At 34.9% G+C, this 16,712-nt stretch overlaps 1 protein-coding gene across 1 annotated transcript in view; it reads left to right on the top strand.

The window, feature by feature from the left end:
- LRRIQ3 (leucine rich repeats and IQ motif containing 3) overlaps positions 1 to 16,712 on the top strand; it is a 154,942-nt gene that overhangs the window by 66,947 nt on the left and 71,283 nt on the right. The window contains exon 5 of the mRNA XM_063105773.1: positions 14,130 to 14,259. Within this exon, the coding sequence (XP_062961843.1) occupies positions 14,130 to 14,259 (130 nt within the window). The remainder of the gene's footprint in view (positions 1 to 14,129; positions 14,260 to 16,712) is intronic.

Here is a 16,712-nt window from a genome sequence, read left to right as displayed (position 1 = left end):
TTTCTTTCTTCACTTCTTTATTATTTTCTATCTCCTTTTCCGTTTGCTGTCTGTATCTGCTCTTTAGCAAAGACTTCTATTTGTTTCTCAATATTGGTTCTCCTTCATTTCATAATAGAATCCCTAATTTTCGTCTGGTCACCTTCCTGCCCAAAATACAACCTACATATTTTAGCCTTTCTTGCAGCTTTTTAGACAGTGTGACTAACTTTTGGCTAAAAATATACTGTTTGGCATCTTTTAGGAACATTACATAAAACACAGTTACAAGTGCCTTTGTTTCCTTCTTCATCTCTTTCTCTTTCCTGATGGTTGGAGTGTACATGTGATAGCTGGAGTAATCACAGTCATTTTGGCTCATGCGGTAATCTTTGAATGGAGGCCATGCACAAAGGAGCATGAGATAAACGGAGTCTCAGTCACTAAATACTTATGGAACAGTGCCATAATATCAGTTCTATACTGTATGCCTCTGGAATTTTACATGAGAGATGAATGAACTTCTACTTTGTTTAAGTTAGTATTATTTTGGATCTTTATTTTCCATATCTAAATCTAATTTAAACTAACACCATTATGGTAGCTGGAAGTGGGATGCTGCAAATAAAAAAATGTAACGTGTGGCACTGCCTTAGTAGAGGAGATGGGGTTAATACATATACACTCACACAAAAGTATAGATATAAATCTATAACATAAATATAGATGTTAATGTAGATATTTTGGCATGAGTACTAAAACTCTGTTTTATATTCTAAGTTCATAAGTTTATAAGTTCTATATTCTAACTTCAGTACTTTTTTTACCTCAGTGTGCTATGGGAAAATCAAGAATGGATTTTTTTTTTTTCTGTAGGAAATTGTACTTTAAATGAGGTAGTAGAATAACACAGATGAAATAGATACCTGTATTAGAGAGATCGACATAATTAAGCCCCAGATGTATGGTTGAAAAAATTGAAGGCCAAAAAAGAGAGATCAAAAGTAAAAATTTTAAAAAAAAATTGTACAGAGGACAGAGAAGGGAAGTGCTAACTAAGAAATGTATATGAACACAGCTGTGGAGGTGAGAATTAGCTTGGCAAATGTTGGACTGGAAAGGAAACTATCATAACTATGATAAGAGATTTATGAAACAAAATTTGGAAAAAAGTTCGATAGGGCTGTTAATAGACATTTTTCACATGAGTGCTCAAAAAAAGTACTCTATAAAATTTAATACTGTGTGTGCATTACATGCATGATAATCTATCAAAATACTTATAATTAACAAGTTACACTTGTTATTCAAACTTTTATATAGGCAACCAAATGTTAGGATTCTATTTAATTGTCTTAATTAAAATATAAAGGAGAGAGTGATGAGTGAAATCTTATAACTATCAGCCTAAATATCACAGACGACAAGAAAATGCAGAAATGAAAGAACATAATACAGGCGGTAGATTTCAGTAGTTTATTGGCCTCTTACAATTTTTTTTTTTTTTTTTTTTTTTGGTGGCTGGCTGGTACAGGAGTCTGAACCTTCAACCTTGGTGTTATTATAACACTACACTCTAGCCAGCTGAGCTGAAAGACTGGCCCTAATTTTGTTTCAGTTCACCATTTCAATGTTTTTTGCTCATTCTACTATAAACAATACACTACAGCTAGTTCAGTCTCTTTACCTTTCCTTTCAGTCTCCTTGTTCATTCTTATCTGTTTTCCTTATGTAAATTAAGCATTATCTACTTTTTTACACCTGCTTAACTCATGTTTCCAGTTTCTCCAAGATGCTTTCCAGTGTGATCAACCTTCCGATAGCATTAAACATATCACTCAGATTGGAGAGTGAACATACACTTTATCTTGGGATTCACAGGCGATGTTATATTAATGAAAGCAAATAGGTTAGGCTGAGAAAGAATTTGGACTTACCTACTAGGGAAGAACAGAATACAGAATGATTATACAGTAGAAATTACCGAGAGAGAGTCAGTCTGGTAGGCAGCATCATATACAATGGATACTTTAAGATCTATTCACCGTCCATGTGACCAGCAACAGCTGACCAACTGGTATGAATAGTTTAGCAACACTGAAATTGGATCAGTTTAAGATAGGAAGCTGGTATTAATGAAGTCTGTCATCAGGTATCAAAGCTCAGACACCATGCTAAAGAACTACCTTCAGAAGAAAACTAAGACTAACGATTGTATTACTAGCATGGAGGCTTGTGAAATGGCCCAAGGATGATAGGGGTGATGAATGGTCAGAATAAGATAAAAACCAGCATTATTTCTTAGGCTATGACCAAAGGTAAATTAATAGTGAGTTCTAACTATTGGTCTGGAGAGGCTTAATTAATTGTCTTCTGTCATAGGTTCTAGAATTAGGAAAGTGGGATCCGTAGTTTGGAAATTTAGTACTCCAAAGGAGGAAAAGGATGGTTACAGAAATAGAGCACTATTCCTACCAGCAGCTTTTCCCTCAGAAGAGAACTGTGGCTTCATATTGTGAGAGATTCCAGTATTTAGATTTGTTAGAAGTAATTATATTTGATCTTAGTTCCAATGAGTCAATCAACTAGTTATTGAGAGCAAAGTCTCTTCTTTTTCATAGATAGACCTGGCATATGAAAGCGTCACTATGTGGTGTGGTGCTCCATTCACGTTCATTCCAGTACATTACCTTCTTTCTGTAATTATGCTCATCAGTCTCCACCTCAGAGTAGGCACTGAAATGCCTTTGTTCATTCACCTTAAATTATGTTCATGGTTCCAAAGCCCAAACCTCCTTCCTGGCACCTAATCTTAACTTCAATTTATTTAAGAATGTGATTATTCTCAGTTTGTTCCTCTTTATCTGTTTTCCTCTTCACTTCAGCTTAAAGAATTAAATAAAAGGATAGAGTCCCTGGTGTAATCCAGAACAAATATTTGTTCTCTTTTAACAAAGCCTTCTTTTAGTATTGGGGAAAATTAGTTTTTCCGATTTAATGGGAATATTGTTATTCAGGTGTATCTTGTGTAGTCCGTTTAAATTTATTTTTATCCTGCCTCTTTCCATGGCGACTGTTTTATGTGAATGTCCTTACTCTAAGAATATGACACATTATAGCAGGTCATATTTTATTTGTTATTGCCACCTTTTACCTAGCACAGTGATATGCACATAGGAGGCACTCAAAAATATTGATTTATTTAAAATACTATCTGTTGCATTTAGAAGAGGTATAATCCAAACTCTATTTCTACAATTTTGAGTTATAACTCACAGAATCATATTAGTGTATTTTCTAAAAATACCGACCCACTGTGTTACTATGAAAATAGTAGCTAAAAGAATCTGCTCATCACTGAGCTTTTTGTTTATGGGTGGGAAGAATAAACGGGATCATTGAAAGAAGATAGATTAAAATTATAAGATGCAAGTGAAAGAATAAAATGTAAAGTTATGAACTATCTAAATAAAACAGATTCTCTTGCCAGTCCTGTTATACTAGAAATTAGAATACCCTTCAAATACACAGAAGATAAAGGGGTCACTCTATACTGTCATTATAATAAAATTCATTTTCTGGAAATCCTATCAGCTGATGATATTAACAGAGTTAAAATAAATCATATAAGCAAATTAATGAATAGTGATCCTTAGGGATCATTAAAGATAATGAAAATGTTTTGGCCTGAAATTTTCACAACATGTTCCTTTTTACTAGTATTAGAAGTAAGAGGCTTGGTACAGGGGCAATTGACCTGATTCAGTATGCCAAGCCATTTTTTTCCAATTCTTGGGATGCTGATAGAATCTTGAAAATACTGGTTCAAAGACACTTTTAGAATTTCATACAAGATCCACATTTTTTTGAAATTGATGCAGTCTTTTTGTGGAAAATAAGAATACATTCTCAACTACTAAATATCTATAGTAAATGCATAAACTAATTTCACAAGAAATAAATCTTAGTGGACAGTGGAGATAGAAGAAAATAATTTAAAAGCATTTTCTTCTTTTTGAATTGTAACTTTGAGCTCATAGAAATGTGAACATTCACATTTTAGGTTTCTTGCTATCATTTAGAGAGCTATGATAGTTAGAATTTATGAGCACCTAAAAGCAAATCTGGAGCTCAGTGTCCTTAAGGCAAAATGTAATGTTTCTTGACTATTGTTAACTAATGGTACACTTCAATAATTTAACTGAATATTTCTTCATCTTTAAACTTTATTACTGTATTTTTCTTCAGGGTAAAAAAAAATTATGGGTCAATTTTCACTGAAGTGGGCTGGATGTGTGTATTCACCTCATCAGTGTCAAAAGGAATTGTGCATATCATTCCCTGGACAACAGGATGAAAACCTGTCTCTGACTGGACACTAGGGATATCAGCTGTACACATAAGATAAGTGTAAAGTTGAAAAGAAAAATAAATACACTTAGTAATTCATCCAAACCAGCACATTTTAGCAAATCGAAATTTGCATAAAAGTATTCATAAAATTATTTACTTACCCACACAAGGAAACTAATATCACCATTTTTAAATTGAATGAAATATATCATCATTGAAACATTGCTTTGCAAAGACTGCTAATGTAAAACTTTTTAAGCTGTCCATCCTTTTTTAATAAAAAAAGGTAACATCAATAAAAGGACCGTTCTTTACCACTTTCTTAGAATGTATTTTTATTTGCTTAAGGTAATAAAGATTGGCTATTTCAATGTACATTAATATCAGTCTAAGCCTTGAATGACAAAGATTTGTGTTTTATAACTCATTTATACATAAATAGCACTGAATTTTCTCAAAACATGTTTAGGCACCATGACTTGGAAGGAAAATATTAACTATTGAATCACACTGCTGCTGTTTGGTCTACTTAAGATAGCTGTCAAGATACCCCATCTAAGTATGGGTTTTGTGGGCAATATTCACCTAGAAAGCCTGAAGAGTCTTAGTAAATTGCAGACACTTCTTTATATTTAAGTCTTTGTTTAATAAAATATACACAATTTTGACAATGCTGACTTTAATAGCTTAAAACCCAAAATAGGACTTGTGTTTATGTCCTTGCAAGTTTTGGCAACTACAGTCTTGAGTCATTTTATTCAGTCACAGGAATATTGAACTTTTTGGAAATAATTAGCATATAGGCAGTGATCACAGCAGTAGGTCTGAGGTTGTTAAGGTAGCTGTGTTGAGTACACTGTGAAGTTGGACAGACTGAGATTTGCACTGAGGCTGTAGAACTTGCAGGCTGCATACCTGGATCAGTGATAGCACTCTACTGAGTCTCAGGAGATATATGATAGATAGACAGATAATTAGATGTATGTGTACATATATTATATATGCACATATATATGCATATATGTGTTTATATATATATATTTCCACTTATTATATAATCCACCTTTTGATCAAAAAAGTCTCTACAGTTCCTGGAATATAGGTGAAATTGGAAGCAAGGTGGGAAGGAAGAAACATAATTATATTGCATTTGAAACAGTCATTTTAGGCCTCAGTATTGTAATAAAAGCTTATATGAAAGAAGGTTTACAAATTTTCTGAAATCCCAAAATGAATATATTATTTCCAGTTGTGGATGCTAAAACCTCAATTCTAGAAAATATTATACAAATAATTGTTATTGAATCAGTTTGATAGTTTACCAATATGAATTTATGGGCCAACCAATATGAATTTATAAAATGTATTCAAGTAGATTGTAATATGCTTTACCTTAGAAACATAATTATGTATATCGTTACCATATTAATTTATTGAGATATTGTCCTTATAGAAAATATAAACCCCTCCTCAGATTCAAACCCCAGTTTAAAACACATAAACTTTAAAATATCGGATTTGCTTAAGGTGTTTAGGTTAAAGAAGAGCAACCTATCTATCAGTAAAATGTTGGGACATTGTAAACATTTTAGTATCAGTTGGCACAAACTAGCTTTGTTTTTTCTCAACTTGAAATTCTAACCTATTCTAAAATCTCATGGAAATTTGCAGCATCTCTTTTTGTACCGAGTTCTCCAACAGCTACTACCGAGTGTCCACTTTAATATATAAAAAAAAAGTAAGCCTCAGTAATTTAACATTAGTGCCTCTAATCTTGGTAATGATAGACCTTAGACTTTAACCATTCTTGAACTGAGAGAACAGAAACTTTCTTGGATCCTTTTCCCCATGTGTTTTTAACTAGACATTTGCAGCAAAATATAATATTCAGGCACCCTTATTTTCTTGGCCACTTTTTGTATGTTACATTTCTTTCTGTACCTATTATCTCTCCCCTGTATTTATTTATCCAGGCCATCCTTTGTGAATTCTCTTTTGTGAATTCCTCCAGTATGAAAGGTATTATCACTGCTACTCCTCTTTGTTAAGATAAAGTAATATTGGGATCAAATGCAAGGTAGTAGCAATTTTTCAAATAGCAGTTAAACCTTCCAGTCACTTAAAGGGGAACATCTGAAAAAGTAACTGGTTTTCATACAACTTTATTTTAAACCCTGTCCTTTCTCCATGTTTTTTCCTCTTATCCATCATTTATTCTTCAAAGGAGAGTCCAAGTACCACCCTCCAATTTACCTGTTTTGGGAGTAACCCTATTTACTTGCCATACGTGGATTGCTATACATTATCTTCCCCCATGTTGAAGGCTTTTCTTACTAAGTTAATGAGAGGCTGTGCGGTCAAACACTAGAGCTAACAACAAATAAGGGCAACTCTTTTAGTTTGTTTTAGTATAATCTTAAAGTTATTCCTTTGAGTATTATTTGGAAAACTTAAGGTCTGTATTGGCACTTTTAGAGAAAGGTGCCTTGGCTGGAAGGAGGAAAGGGAAAATAAAATGGGGGGGTAGGATACTAAGGGGCTTAGCTGTGATTCTAAAGAGGCTTCTGGATGATTCTTGAAACAGAGCTTACTTAAATTGGACAAATATTCACAAAGCAAATGCTTATTCAGGTATAGAATAGTATAGATGGTATAGGAGTAGATAGTGTAACAGTGGATCCTTGTTAACAAGCTGCTTTGATCAAAAAATTCTAATTTCCTTTAAAATAGAAAGGCTCTGATTTGCATAATACATTATGTGAAAACAAAATGACAATCTTATCGAACCCTAACTAGGCTAAGTTGGGAAACTCAAACCAGGAGTAAATGTACCTTGAGTTTGAGAGACATGAGTTCAGTATAGAATATTTACTCTTGATCTAGAAAGAAGATAGAAGGAATTGTTACCACTATCACCCACTCCTCAGTTGTTAAATACTATATCATCATTGATCTTGAAGAAATAAATATCTGGTACAATCATCCATCTGCTTTTGTACAACCAGGTACTTATTTAGTTAGCTCATAATAAGGAATTAGCACTTTGAATAGCCATCAGAAGATTTAAAGCTAAAAAAGATACATGATCAGATTTATATTTTGACAAATATAAATGTATCTTGTAAGAGCCAGGGTGAAGGAAGAAACCAATAGGAAGTATTTGTGGTTGACCAGGAAGAGATGATTATAGTTTTAGTCTAGATAGGTAATAGTGGAAATGGAGAGAAGTGAACAGATTTGAAATATATTTTGCAGGTAGAGTTGCAAAGATTTGCTGATGACTTAGATATAAGGTTGCAAAAAAAGGGTTAGAGAACAAATTCAGAATTTTTCTGCCTTGAAAAAAAATGCTATCATTTTCCAAGATTAGGAAGTTAGATATTGAGGAGGTGGGGAGGCTAAATCTCTCTTTGTTATCTTTTCTCTATGGCTTATTTATACAGGGCTTACTTTCACAAGAATTCAGTAAATAGGCTGTTTTCTTTTCATATTCTAGGTTATCTATAATCATCTAAAAATATGTTTCCCTGATCAGACATAGTGCTTCAGCTATGGTTCTGATCAGCTGTGATTATAGTAAGACTGTTATTTCCCTCATTGTAGATGAAATGATTAATGTACAACATTTGAGGGATTCCTAATTAATTTACTCTTCACTAAAATATTTTAGTCTCTTATAACTCATGTTTTCAAATCACAACATGTGATTAAATATATTTTGCCCAACTGCAATATTTATTTCTATTTAACTTCATCTTTTTAATTTGATCCATTGATCATCTGTTGACAATATTTTAGATTTCTGCTTGGTATTAAGTGATGTTGTTTCATCTCATCTGAAAATTTGAAGTATTTCGTGTATGTTTTGATTCAAATCAGCCATATAAATATTGATCAGGATAGAGCTGAGAACAGATCCGTGTATGATAACATTAGAGATCTCCCTTCAGGTTGGAATTTTATTAATCCTCACTCTTTTTCATGTAGTCACTCAACATTTCTAATTTCTGCCTAATCATATTGTCTTTTCATAAGTAATGAAAAATTTTATCAAACGTATTGCTTAATGATGGTATATCACACCAATGATATTTAAACCCAAATTAATTCTGACTCTGTTAAAAATGAAATTATAACTGATGTCATTTGTTTATCGTGAGTTTGTACTGTTCTTTGATCATATTCCTATTCTAAATGCTACCAAGTATTCTTAAAATATCTTCTACAATTATGGAGGACCTGTGTTAGATTTAAGGTACTGTAGTTAATAAAATATATTTTCTGTTATCAAAAACAAAATCTTTATTAGATAAAGCCCAATCTTCTCATAACCTTTCCTTCTCCATGATCTCAGAGATCAATTAAGTTTTCATATTCTTCCTTTTCCATATTGCATTAAATATAACAGAAAAGCCCATTTTCTTTACCTTGGCAGCTTGTGTAAGCCACAGTTTATTTAGAATTTTAGACTTTTTGATTATCTTCCTATAGGTTTGTTCCACTGTCACATAATGCACAGTTTGTCATGGGTTTTTCTTTTATAAAAGCAAGGAAGGGAAAATTAAATGATGACAAACAATGACAGGTAGATACATGAAAATGAATAAATGAGAGAATTAAAGAAAATATATTTCTGAAAGGAATTAGCTATCTACTTAATTTCTGGCCTTTTAAATTTCATGATTCTATAGATTAACTTTATTTGGGATAGAGATTGGATATTTCAGATTCAAAAAATAGATATACTTTTTTGGTTATCTTATTCTTTTTACAGGAAACAGGATGGTTGAGCACACTTTTCTCACAGGTAGGATAAATGTATGACATCTAGAAGAAAGAAATGGTCTATTTCTTTCTTTCTTTTTTTTTTTTTTTTTTTGTCCTTTTCGTGACTGGTACTCAGCCAGTGAGCGCACCGGCCAGTCCTATATAGGATCCGAACCCGCGGCGGGAGCGTCGCCGCACTCCCAGCGCCGCACTCTCCCGACTGCACCACGGGCTCGGTCTATTTCTGTAACTCAAATGGAATTTGAGCTGATTCTTAACATGTGATGAGTTGCATTTTTAGGAGGGACAGAGAAAAGTTACCAAAATAGAGCAAAACTTGTAGAATTAGGAAAATATAAGACTGATGATATAACTTGAAGAGGACTTATTGAAGACTTTAGGTTGAAAAAGATTTGGAGTTGTTATGGATTTTATTGCAAAATAGGGTTCTCCATTTTTTTTTTTGTCATACTTGTCTAATAGGATGAATTGGGCCTAAGAGAAAATAGAAGCCACATTACTTAAAATTGTTTCATATTTGACAACATATTCTGATATTGTGAGTTATAATTATTCTTGGCAACCTTAAGAAAAATTTCTAAATATAAAGAGAGTATATGAGCTCATAAGTACCTACTTATATGATGAGTCTTCAAAAAGTTCATGGAAAAATTTGTATTATCTTTTGATACCATTTTTCCAAGGACTTTTTGAAGTACCCTCATATATATTTCTAGCAAAAAGTAGTGATTATTTCTAGCAAAAAGTAGTGATTTTGTCATTAAAGACTGAAGAGAAATTGTCTTCTGTAGGAGATGATGAGTGAAGGATTTTCCAGTAAAGAATAAAAACTGAGATTCATTCCAGAAGCAGATAATACCTAGCATCTGTAATGAGCATTAAAAAATTCTTGCACCATGAGTCACTGCATAGAGACAAATTGTTTTCAATAAGTAAGAGAACATCACAAATGAAAATTTAAAGATAGAAACTCTGGGACATTCAATTAAATATATCTGTATTGTGTGGTATAGATGTTGGGCAGAAAACTGTAAATACGGTAGACCAGGACACACATCCAAGTGTCTTCTAAATTGTAGAATAAAGGAGGTTTGGACAAGTGGACAGGTCAAATTAGTGGGGGAAAATGTAAGGGTGAATTCTCTATTTCAAAATTCTATCAGCTATGACATATCAGAGAGTTTATCTGACTTTCTTCTTTTTGGATGAAGGTGGTGCCATTTGCCAAAACTAGAAATTCGTACTAACAGATTTGGAGGAATGATATGACTTTAATGCTCTTGAGTATAAGATGTCTGTGAGATTTTCCAGGGTGAAAGAGCATAGTTCATGGACATTAAATAAGTTAATATTCGTAAAGAGCTTAAAACAATGGCAAATGATATACAGTATGTAACTGTTCCATAAACGAATATAAAAATGCAAACAACTCAGAAAGAAGATCTATCTGAAGATACATATTTGTGAGTCTTCAGAATTTAGGTCAGTGTTTCTCACTAAGGAAAATACAGTATCCTGGGAAAGGTTTTCAATGTACAAACATATTTTGTTATGAGGTTCTGATTTTTTTCCTGTGGCAGAGACTATTTGTTGCCTATCAATATCTATCCTTTTTTTCTTTCTTGGAAACAGGCCCCCAATTTCATTCCAGGCAGCAAAATACCTAGCAAAAAGGTTACATTCTTAACCCTCTCCTTTGTAGCTATGGGTGGCCAATGCGCTGTAAACAATTTGAAAAACCTCTGGGAAAGCTCCTTAAGACACTTGGCATGTGCCCTTTTGCCATTTCCACTTTTCTCTCTCTTCCTGACTGAGATGTAGACATGGTGTTTGCAGCTCTAGTAGCTGTCCTGATCACAAGAAAATGTTGAGGATAGAAGCCATACAGAAGCAGTAAGATAGAGATGATAAAAGAGTTTCAACAGAGCCCGGGTCTCTGATGACTTGATGAAACATCCATAACAGTCCCGGCTGAACTGTGAAGAGAAAAATAGGTAACACAATAAACATTCCCCATCAGTTTACAGACATTATACAGTTTGCATTCGCCTGTCCTTGTTCCCCATAAAGCTCTTCTTTAAAATTCTACTAGTTATTTCTCTTGCACGTATGTGATTCACTTTTACTTTTAAAACTGTGATAATTCTGGTCCCATTTCTCCCTACTTTCTTCCTGTTACTGTTCCTACATTTTTCCCCATGTTACTACTTTCAGTTTTCCATGAAATAATTTTATCCTTCCCTTTCTTACTCTGAATCTTACTTCAGGCTTTCTGAGCAACACAATTGATGGAGTCTGGATGTATTGTTCTCCCAGAACTCATGTGGAAATTTGATCCCTGTATTAGTCCATTCCTGTTGCTTATAATAAAATACCTGAAACTGGGTGATTTAAAAGAAAAACAAAATGTATTGCTTATCATTTCTGAGGCTGGGAAGTCCAAAGTCCATCTGGTGGTGGTGACAGTGACCCAGAGGTCACACATTGCAAGATGGTGGAAGCAGGGGGAGTAGAGAGAGCAAGAGAGACTCTCCTCTTCCTTAAAGCCCTCAGAACCATGACCCTGACTGCATCAATCCATTCACTACTTCATGGTCCTACAATACAATCACCTCTTCAAGTCTCCACCTTTCAATTACCATAATAGGATTTCCCATCCTCTTAAAGTCACAGTGGGGGCTGAGTTTCTAATATATAAAACTTGAAAGACAATCCAAGCTTCAATGAGTTTTGGGGGAACATAATTCAATCCACTACATCCCACCCCTGGTCCCCCCAAACTCATCTCCTTTTCACATACAAATAAATTCATTCCATCTCCAAAGTCTTAACTTATTTCAATTCAAAGTCCCATCTGTGAAATTCAAAACAAGTTATCTACTTCCAAGAGACAAACATAGGGTACATATTGCCATTCCAAGAGGAAAATAGGCCAAAAGAAAGGTGTAATGGGTTCCAAACAAGTCCAAAACCCAGCAAGGCAGGCATTAAATCAGGTACCTTGACCCAATGTTCGAGACTTCCTCTGCACGTTGGTTTGGGGGTTAGGTCCCCAAGTCCTCAGGCAGCTCAGCTCCTATGGCTTTCCTGTTCTCAGGCCACACTTCAGCTCTCCCAGGCTGGTGTTCCACTCCAGTAGCTCCACAGGTCTGGGGTCTCCATGGTGGACCCACTCTCATGGCTCCACTAGTCATGGTGCTATTGGGGTTCTTCTGCTGCAACTCTGTTCCCACATTTCCTCTTGGCATTGCTCTAACAAAGGCTATATGCAGTGAGTCTGCCCCTGTGACAGATCTCTTCCTGGGTCCCCAGACTTTTCCATACATCATTTGAAATCAGGTGGAGGCTTACAAGTCTCCACAGTTCTGGCAATCTGCCACCCTGAGGACTTAACACCACAGGGACTCTGCCAAGGCTTCTGGCTTGTAGCTTCCAAAGCTGCGGGTCCAGTCACACCTGTGGCCAATATAAGCATGGATAGAGCAGCCAAAGCAGCCAGGGTATTGGTGCTGGAAGCAGCATCCTGAGGCGGCCCTGGGCAGTGAACCCATGGAGGATGCCTCTGGCCTTTTTCCCAGGACCATTCTGTCTTCCCTGGCCTTTGGGCCTGAAATGGAATGGTTGGACCTACAGCCTTCTGCATTGCCTTCAGGGCCCTTTTCCCCTTCTCTTGTTAATCCCATTCCTTTGCCTTAATCTTCTTAGTACCATTGAATTTTTGTTCTGAAAATGCTCTCTGCTTCTCTACCACATGGCCAGGCTGCAAATTTTCCAAATCTTTACACTCTGCTGCCCTTTAAAATTCTGGCTTCATATCATGCCTATGCCACTATAACTCAGCATAGACTGTTACAAGTAGCCATGCAACTTCTTTAATGCTTTGCTGCTTAGAAATTTCTTTTGCTAAATACTCTGCTTCGCAACTCCTAAGTTCCAGCATCCACAAAGTCCTAGGGCATGGACAGAATGCAACCAAATTCCTTGCCAGTTCACATCAAAGATGGTCTTTGCCACAGTTTCCAATAAACTCTTTATTTCTATCTGAGACCACCTTAGAATAGTCTTTACAGTCCATATTTCTACCAGCCTTCCGCTCGCCACCATGCAACCAGAATCTAAGACATTCCAAACTTTCCCTCACCTTTTTTCTTCTTCTGAGTCCTCCAAACTTCCAACTTCTCCTGACACCCAGTTCCAAGGCTGTTTCCACATTTTCAAGTATCTTTTATAGGCAACACCCCACTTCTCTGGTACCAATTTTCGCTATTAGTTTGTTTCTGTTGCTTATAACAAAATACCTGGAAATGCGTGATCTATAGAGAAAACAAAATTTATGTTGGAAGCTGTTTGAGTTATGGGGGAGAATCTGTCATGAACAGATTAATGCTCTCCCTGGGGGGTGCAGGGTATAGTGAGTGAATTCTCATGCTCTATTAGTTCTTGGGAGAGCTAGTTGTTTAAAAGACCCTGGCACCTCCCCTCTCTCTCTTGCTTCCTCTCACCATGTGATCTGCTTATACCCGCCGGCTGCCTGCCACTTCCTGCCATGAGTAGAAGCAGCCTGAGGCCTGTGCCACATGCAGCTGTCCTAGAATCATAAGTGAAATAAACCACTGTTCTTTATAAATTACCCAGCCTCAGGTATTCTGTTACAGCAACACAGAATGGACTAATACAGATATCTTGCTTCTTTTTGTGTGTTTCTTATTTCCCCCCCTCCCTTTGTTTCTCTTTTCATGGAACCTCCCTGGCAAGGCCCCCTTTCTCTCAATCTTCCTTATAGCACTTTCCAAGGTACACCATTAACTATTAATTGAAGGACAATTTATCAAAATCATACGCAATGGTGTCTCTTTTCATTTTTTCTGAACTCTGCATACCTGACAGGTTTTTGTTGCTTTTTAAATGGAAATTGATCATGATAATGTATATAACACATGTGACAGCTACTTGAGAACTCTAAAACATATATTATCATTGTTGTCATTGCTTTTATTTTGTTTCCACAGAGGCTATACTCTCCTGTTGATTTAAAAAGTTCTAGTGAACACAGAAAACAAGTTTCCCCTCTTTCATATGAATTAAATACAAAAGATATTGGCCAGAAACCAAAAAAATCAAGAGATCTCATACAAAAAGGTTAGTTATATGAATTTTTAATTGTATTAAATGAATGTCTTTTGATGAAGAGTAATAAACTAATTAGAAATTGGGCATGTTGATTTTGAACTATAAGTTCAAGAGTACGTGAAATATATGTTGTGACTTCAAGATAAAATACACACATCTCATTCAATATTTTTTAAATATGCATATTCAGAAAATCATTTCATGAATATCAAGAACCTAATTTGGGGTAGAAGTTGAAAATTAGGAGAAATTGGTGTTAGCAAGAATTGTATTGAACCAATAGCTTTGTTACTGTATGGCTGTATCAGCATCGTGCCTCCTTCAGGAAATCTGTTGAGTCAGATTAATTACTATTATTTTAAAAAATAAATAAATTAGATAATTTTATTTATTATTATTTTTTAATTGAACCATAACTGGTTATACATATTTTGGGGGTATCGTGTTGACTATAATTATTTGCATGCAATATGTGATGATCGAATTATTATTAGTAGTATATCATTTTTACAAATTTTAATTATTCTTTGTGTCCATTACCTAGTTTCTCCCTAACATCACTCTCCCTCTCCCTTTCCCAACTCTCGTAATCATAGATGTTTTCTGTCTTTCTGAAAATTCAATGTATTACTGTGGTCTATTGCTTCCTTCCATTCTAGCACCCACTTATGAGTGACGACGTATGGTATTTCTCTTTCTGTGTCTGGCTTATTTCACTTAGAATTTTCTACTAGCTCATCCATATTGCTGTGAATGGCAGAATTTCATTCTTTTTTATGGCTGAGTAGTATTCCATTGTGTACATGTATCACATTTTCCTTCTCCAGTCGTTTGTCAATGAACATTTAGGTAGGTTCCATATTTTGGCTATTGTAAATAAAGCTTCAATGAACATAGGAGTGCAGGTATCCCTTCGACATAATGATTTCTATTCCCATGGGCATACACCCAGCAATGGGATTGCTGGATAGTATCGCAGTTCTATCTGTAGTTTGTTGAATCTCCGTACTGTTCTCCATAATGGCCACACTACTTTGCAGTCCTATCACCAGTGTACAAATGTTACCCTTTCTCCACATCCTCATCAGCATTTGCTATTCTCAGTCCTTTTAATAATGGGCAGTCTACCAGGGGTGAGATGATATCTCACTGTGGTTTTGAATTGCATTACCCTGATGACTAGCAATGCTGAACATTTTTTCGTGTACCTGTTGGCCATTTGTATGTCTTTCTTTGAAAAATGTTAACTCCTTTGCTCATTTTTTAATTGGATTATATGATTTTTTTTTTTTTTTTTTTTACTGTGAAGTTGAGTTCCTTGTATATTCTGGATAGTAATTCCTTGTCAGAGGTGTAGTTTGCAATATTTTCTCCCATTCTCCAGATTGTCTTTCCACTCTTGTTTCCCTTACTGTGCAGAAGCTGTTTACTTTGATGTAATCCCATTTATTTATTTTTTCTTGCATTACTTGTTCTTTAGAGGTCTTATTCATAATATCTTTTCCCAGTCCTACTTCCTGGAGTGTTTACCCTATGTTTTCTTTTTATATTTTTATGGTTTCAGGTCTTATACTTAAGTCTTTAATCCATTTTGTCTTTATTTTGATATATGGCCAGAGTTACAGGTCTAGTTTCATTCTTCAGCATATGGATGTCCAATTTTCCCAGCACCATTTATTGAAGAGGTAGTCTTTCACCCATTTTATGTTCTTGTTGCCTTTGTCAAAGATCAGTTGGCTGTAAGTATGTGATTTGATTTCTGGGTTCTCTATTTTATTCCATTGGTCTGAGTGTCTGTGTTTATGCCAGTTCCAATGCTGTTTTGGTTACTATAGCTTTTTGTTGTATAGTTTGAAGTCAGGTATTGTTATGCCTCCAGGTTTATTTTTCTTGCTCAGGATTGCTTTGGCTATTTGGGATCTTTTGTTGTTCCACATGAATATTAGGATTGTATTTTTCTATTTCTGTGAAGAATGTCATTGGTATTTTGATGGAGACTGCATTAAATTTGTAGACCAATTTGGGTAGTATGAAATTTTCATAATGTTAGTTCTTCAAATCAAAGAACATGGAATGTCTTTCTACCTTTTTGTGTCCTCTTTGATATCTTTCAGTAGTGTTTTGTAGTTCTCATTATAGAGTTCTTTTACCTCGTTGATTACATTTATTCCTAGGTATTTCTTTTCTTTCTTTTCTTTTTTTTTTTTTTGGTGACTCTTTTAATGGGCTCACTTTCTTGATTTCTTTTTCTGCTAGTTCGTTATTGGAGCATTAAAAACTAATGATGTTTGAATGTTGATTTTGTATGCTGCAACATTACTGACATTGCTTATCTGCTCTAAGAGTTTTTGGTTGAGTCTTTAGGTTGTTCTGTATGCACGATCATGTCATTCACAAAGAGAGACAGTTTGACTTTACCTTTTCCAATCTGGATGCCCTTTCTTTCTTTCTCTTGCCTGATT

The sequence above is a fragment of the Cynocephalus volans genome, chromosome 8 (assembly GCF_027409185.1).
Source record: "Cynocephalus volans isolate mCynVol1 chromosome 8, mCynVol1.pri, whole genome shotgun sequence".
Taxonomy (NCBI): Eukaryota; Metazoa; Chordata; class Mammalia; order Dermoptera; family Cynocephalidae; genus Cynocephalus; species Cynocephalus volans.
This window is presented reverse-complemented; position numbering and strand designations above follow the sequence as displayed.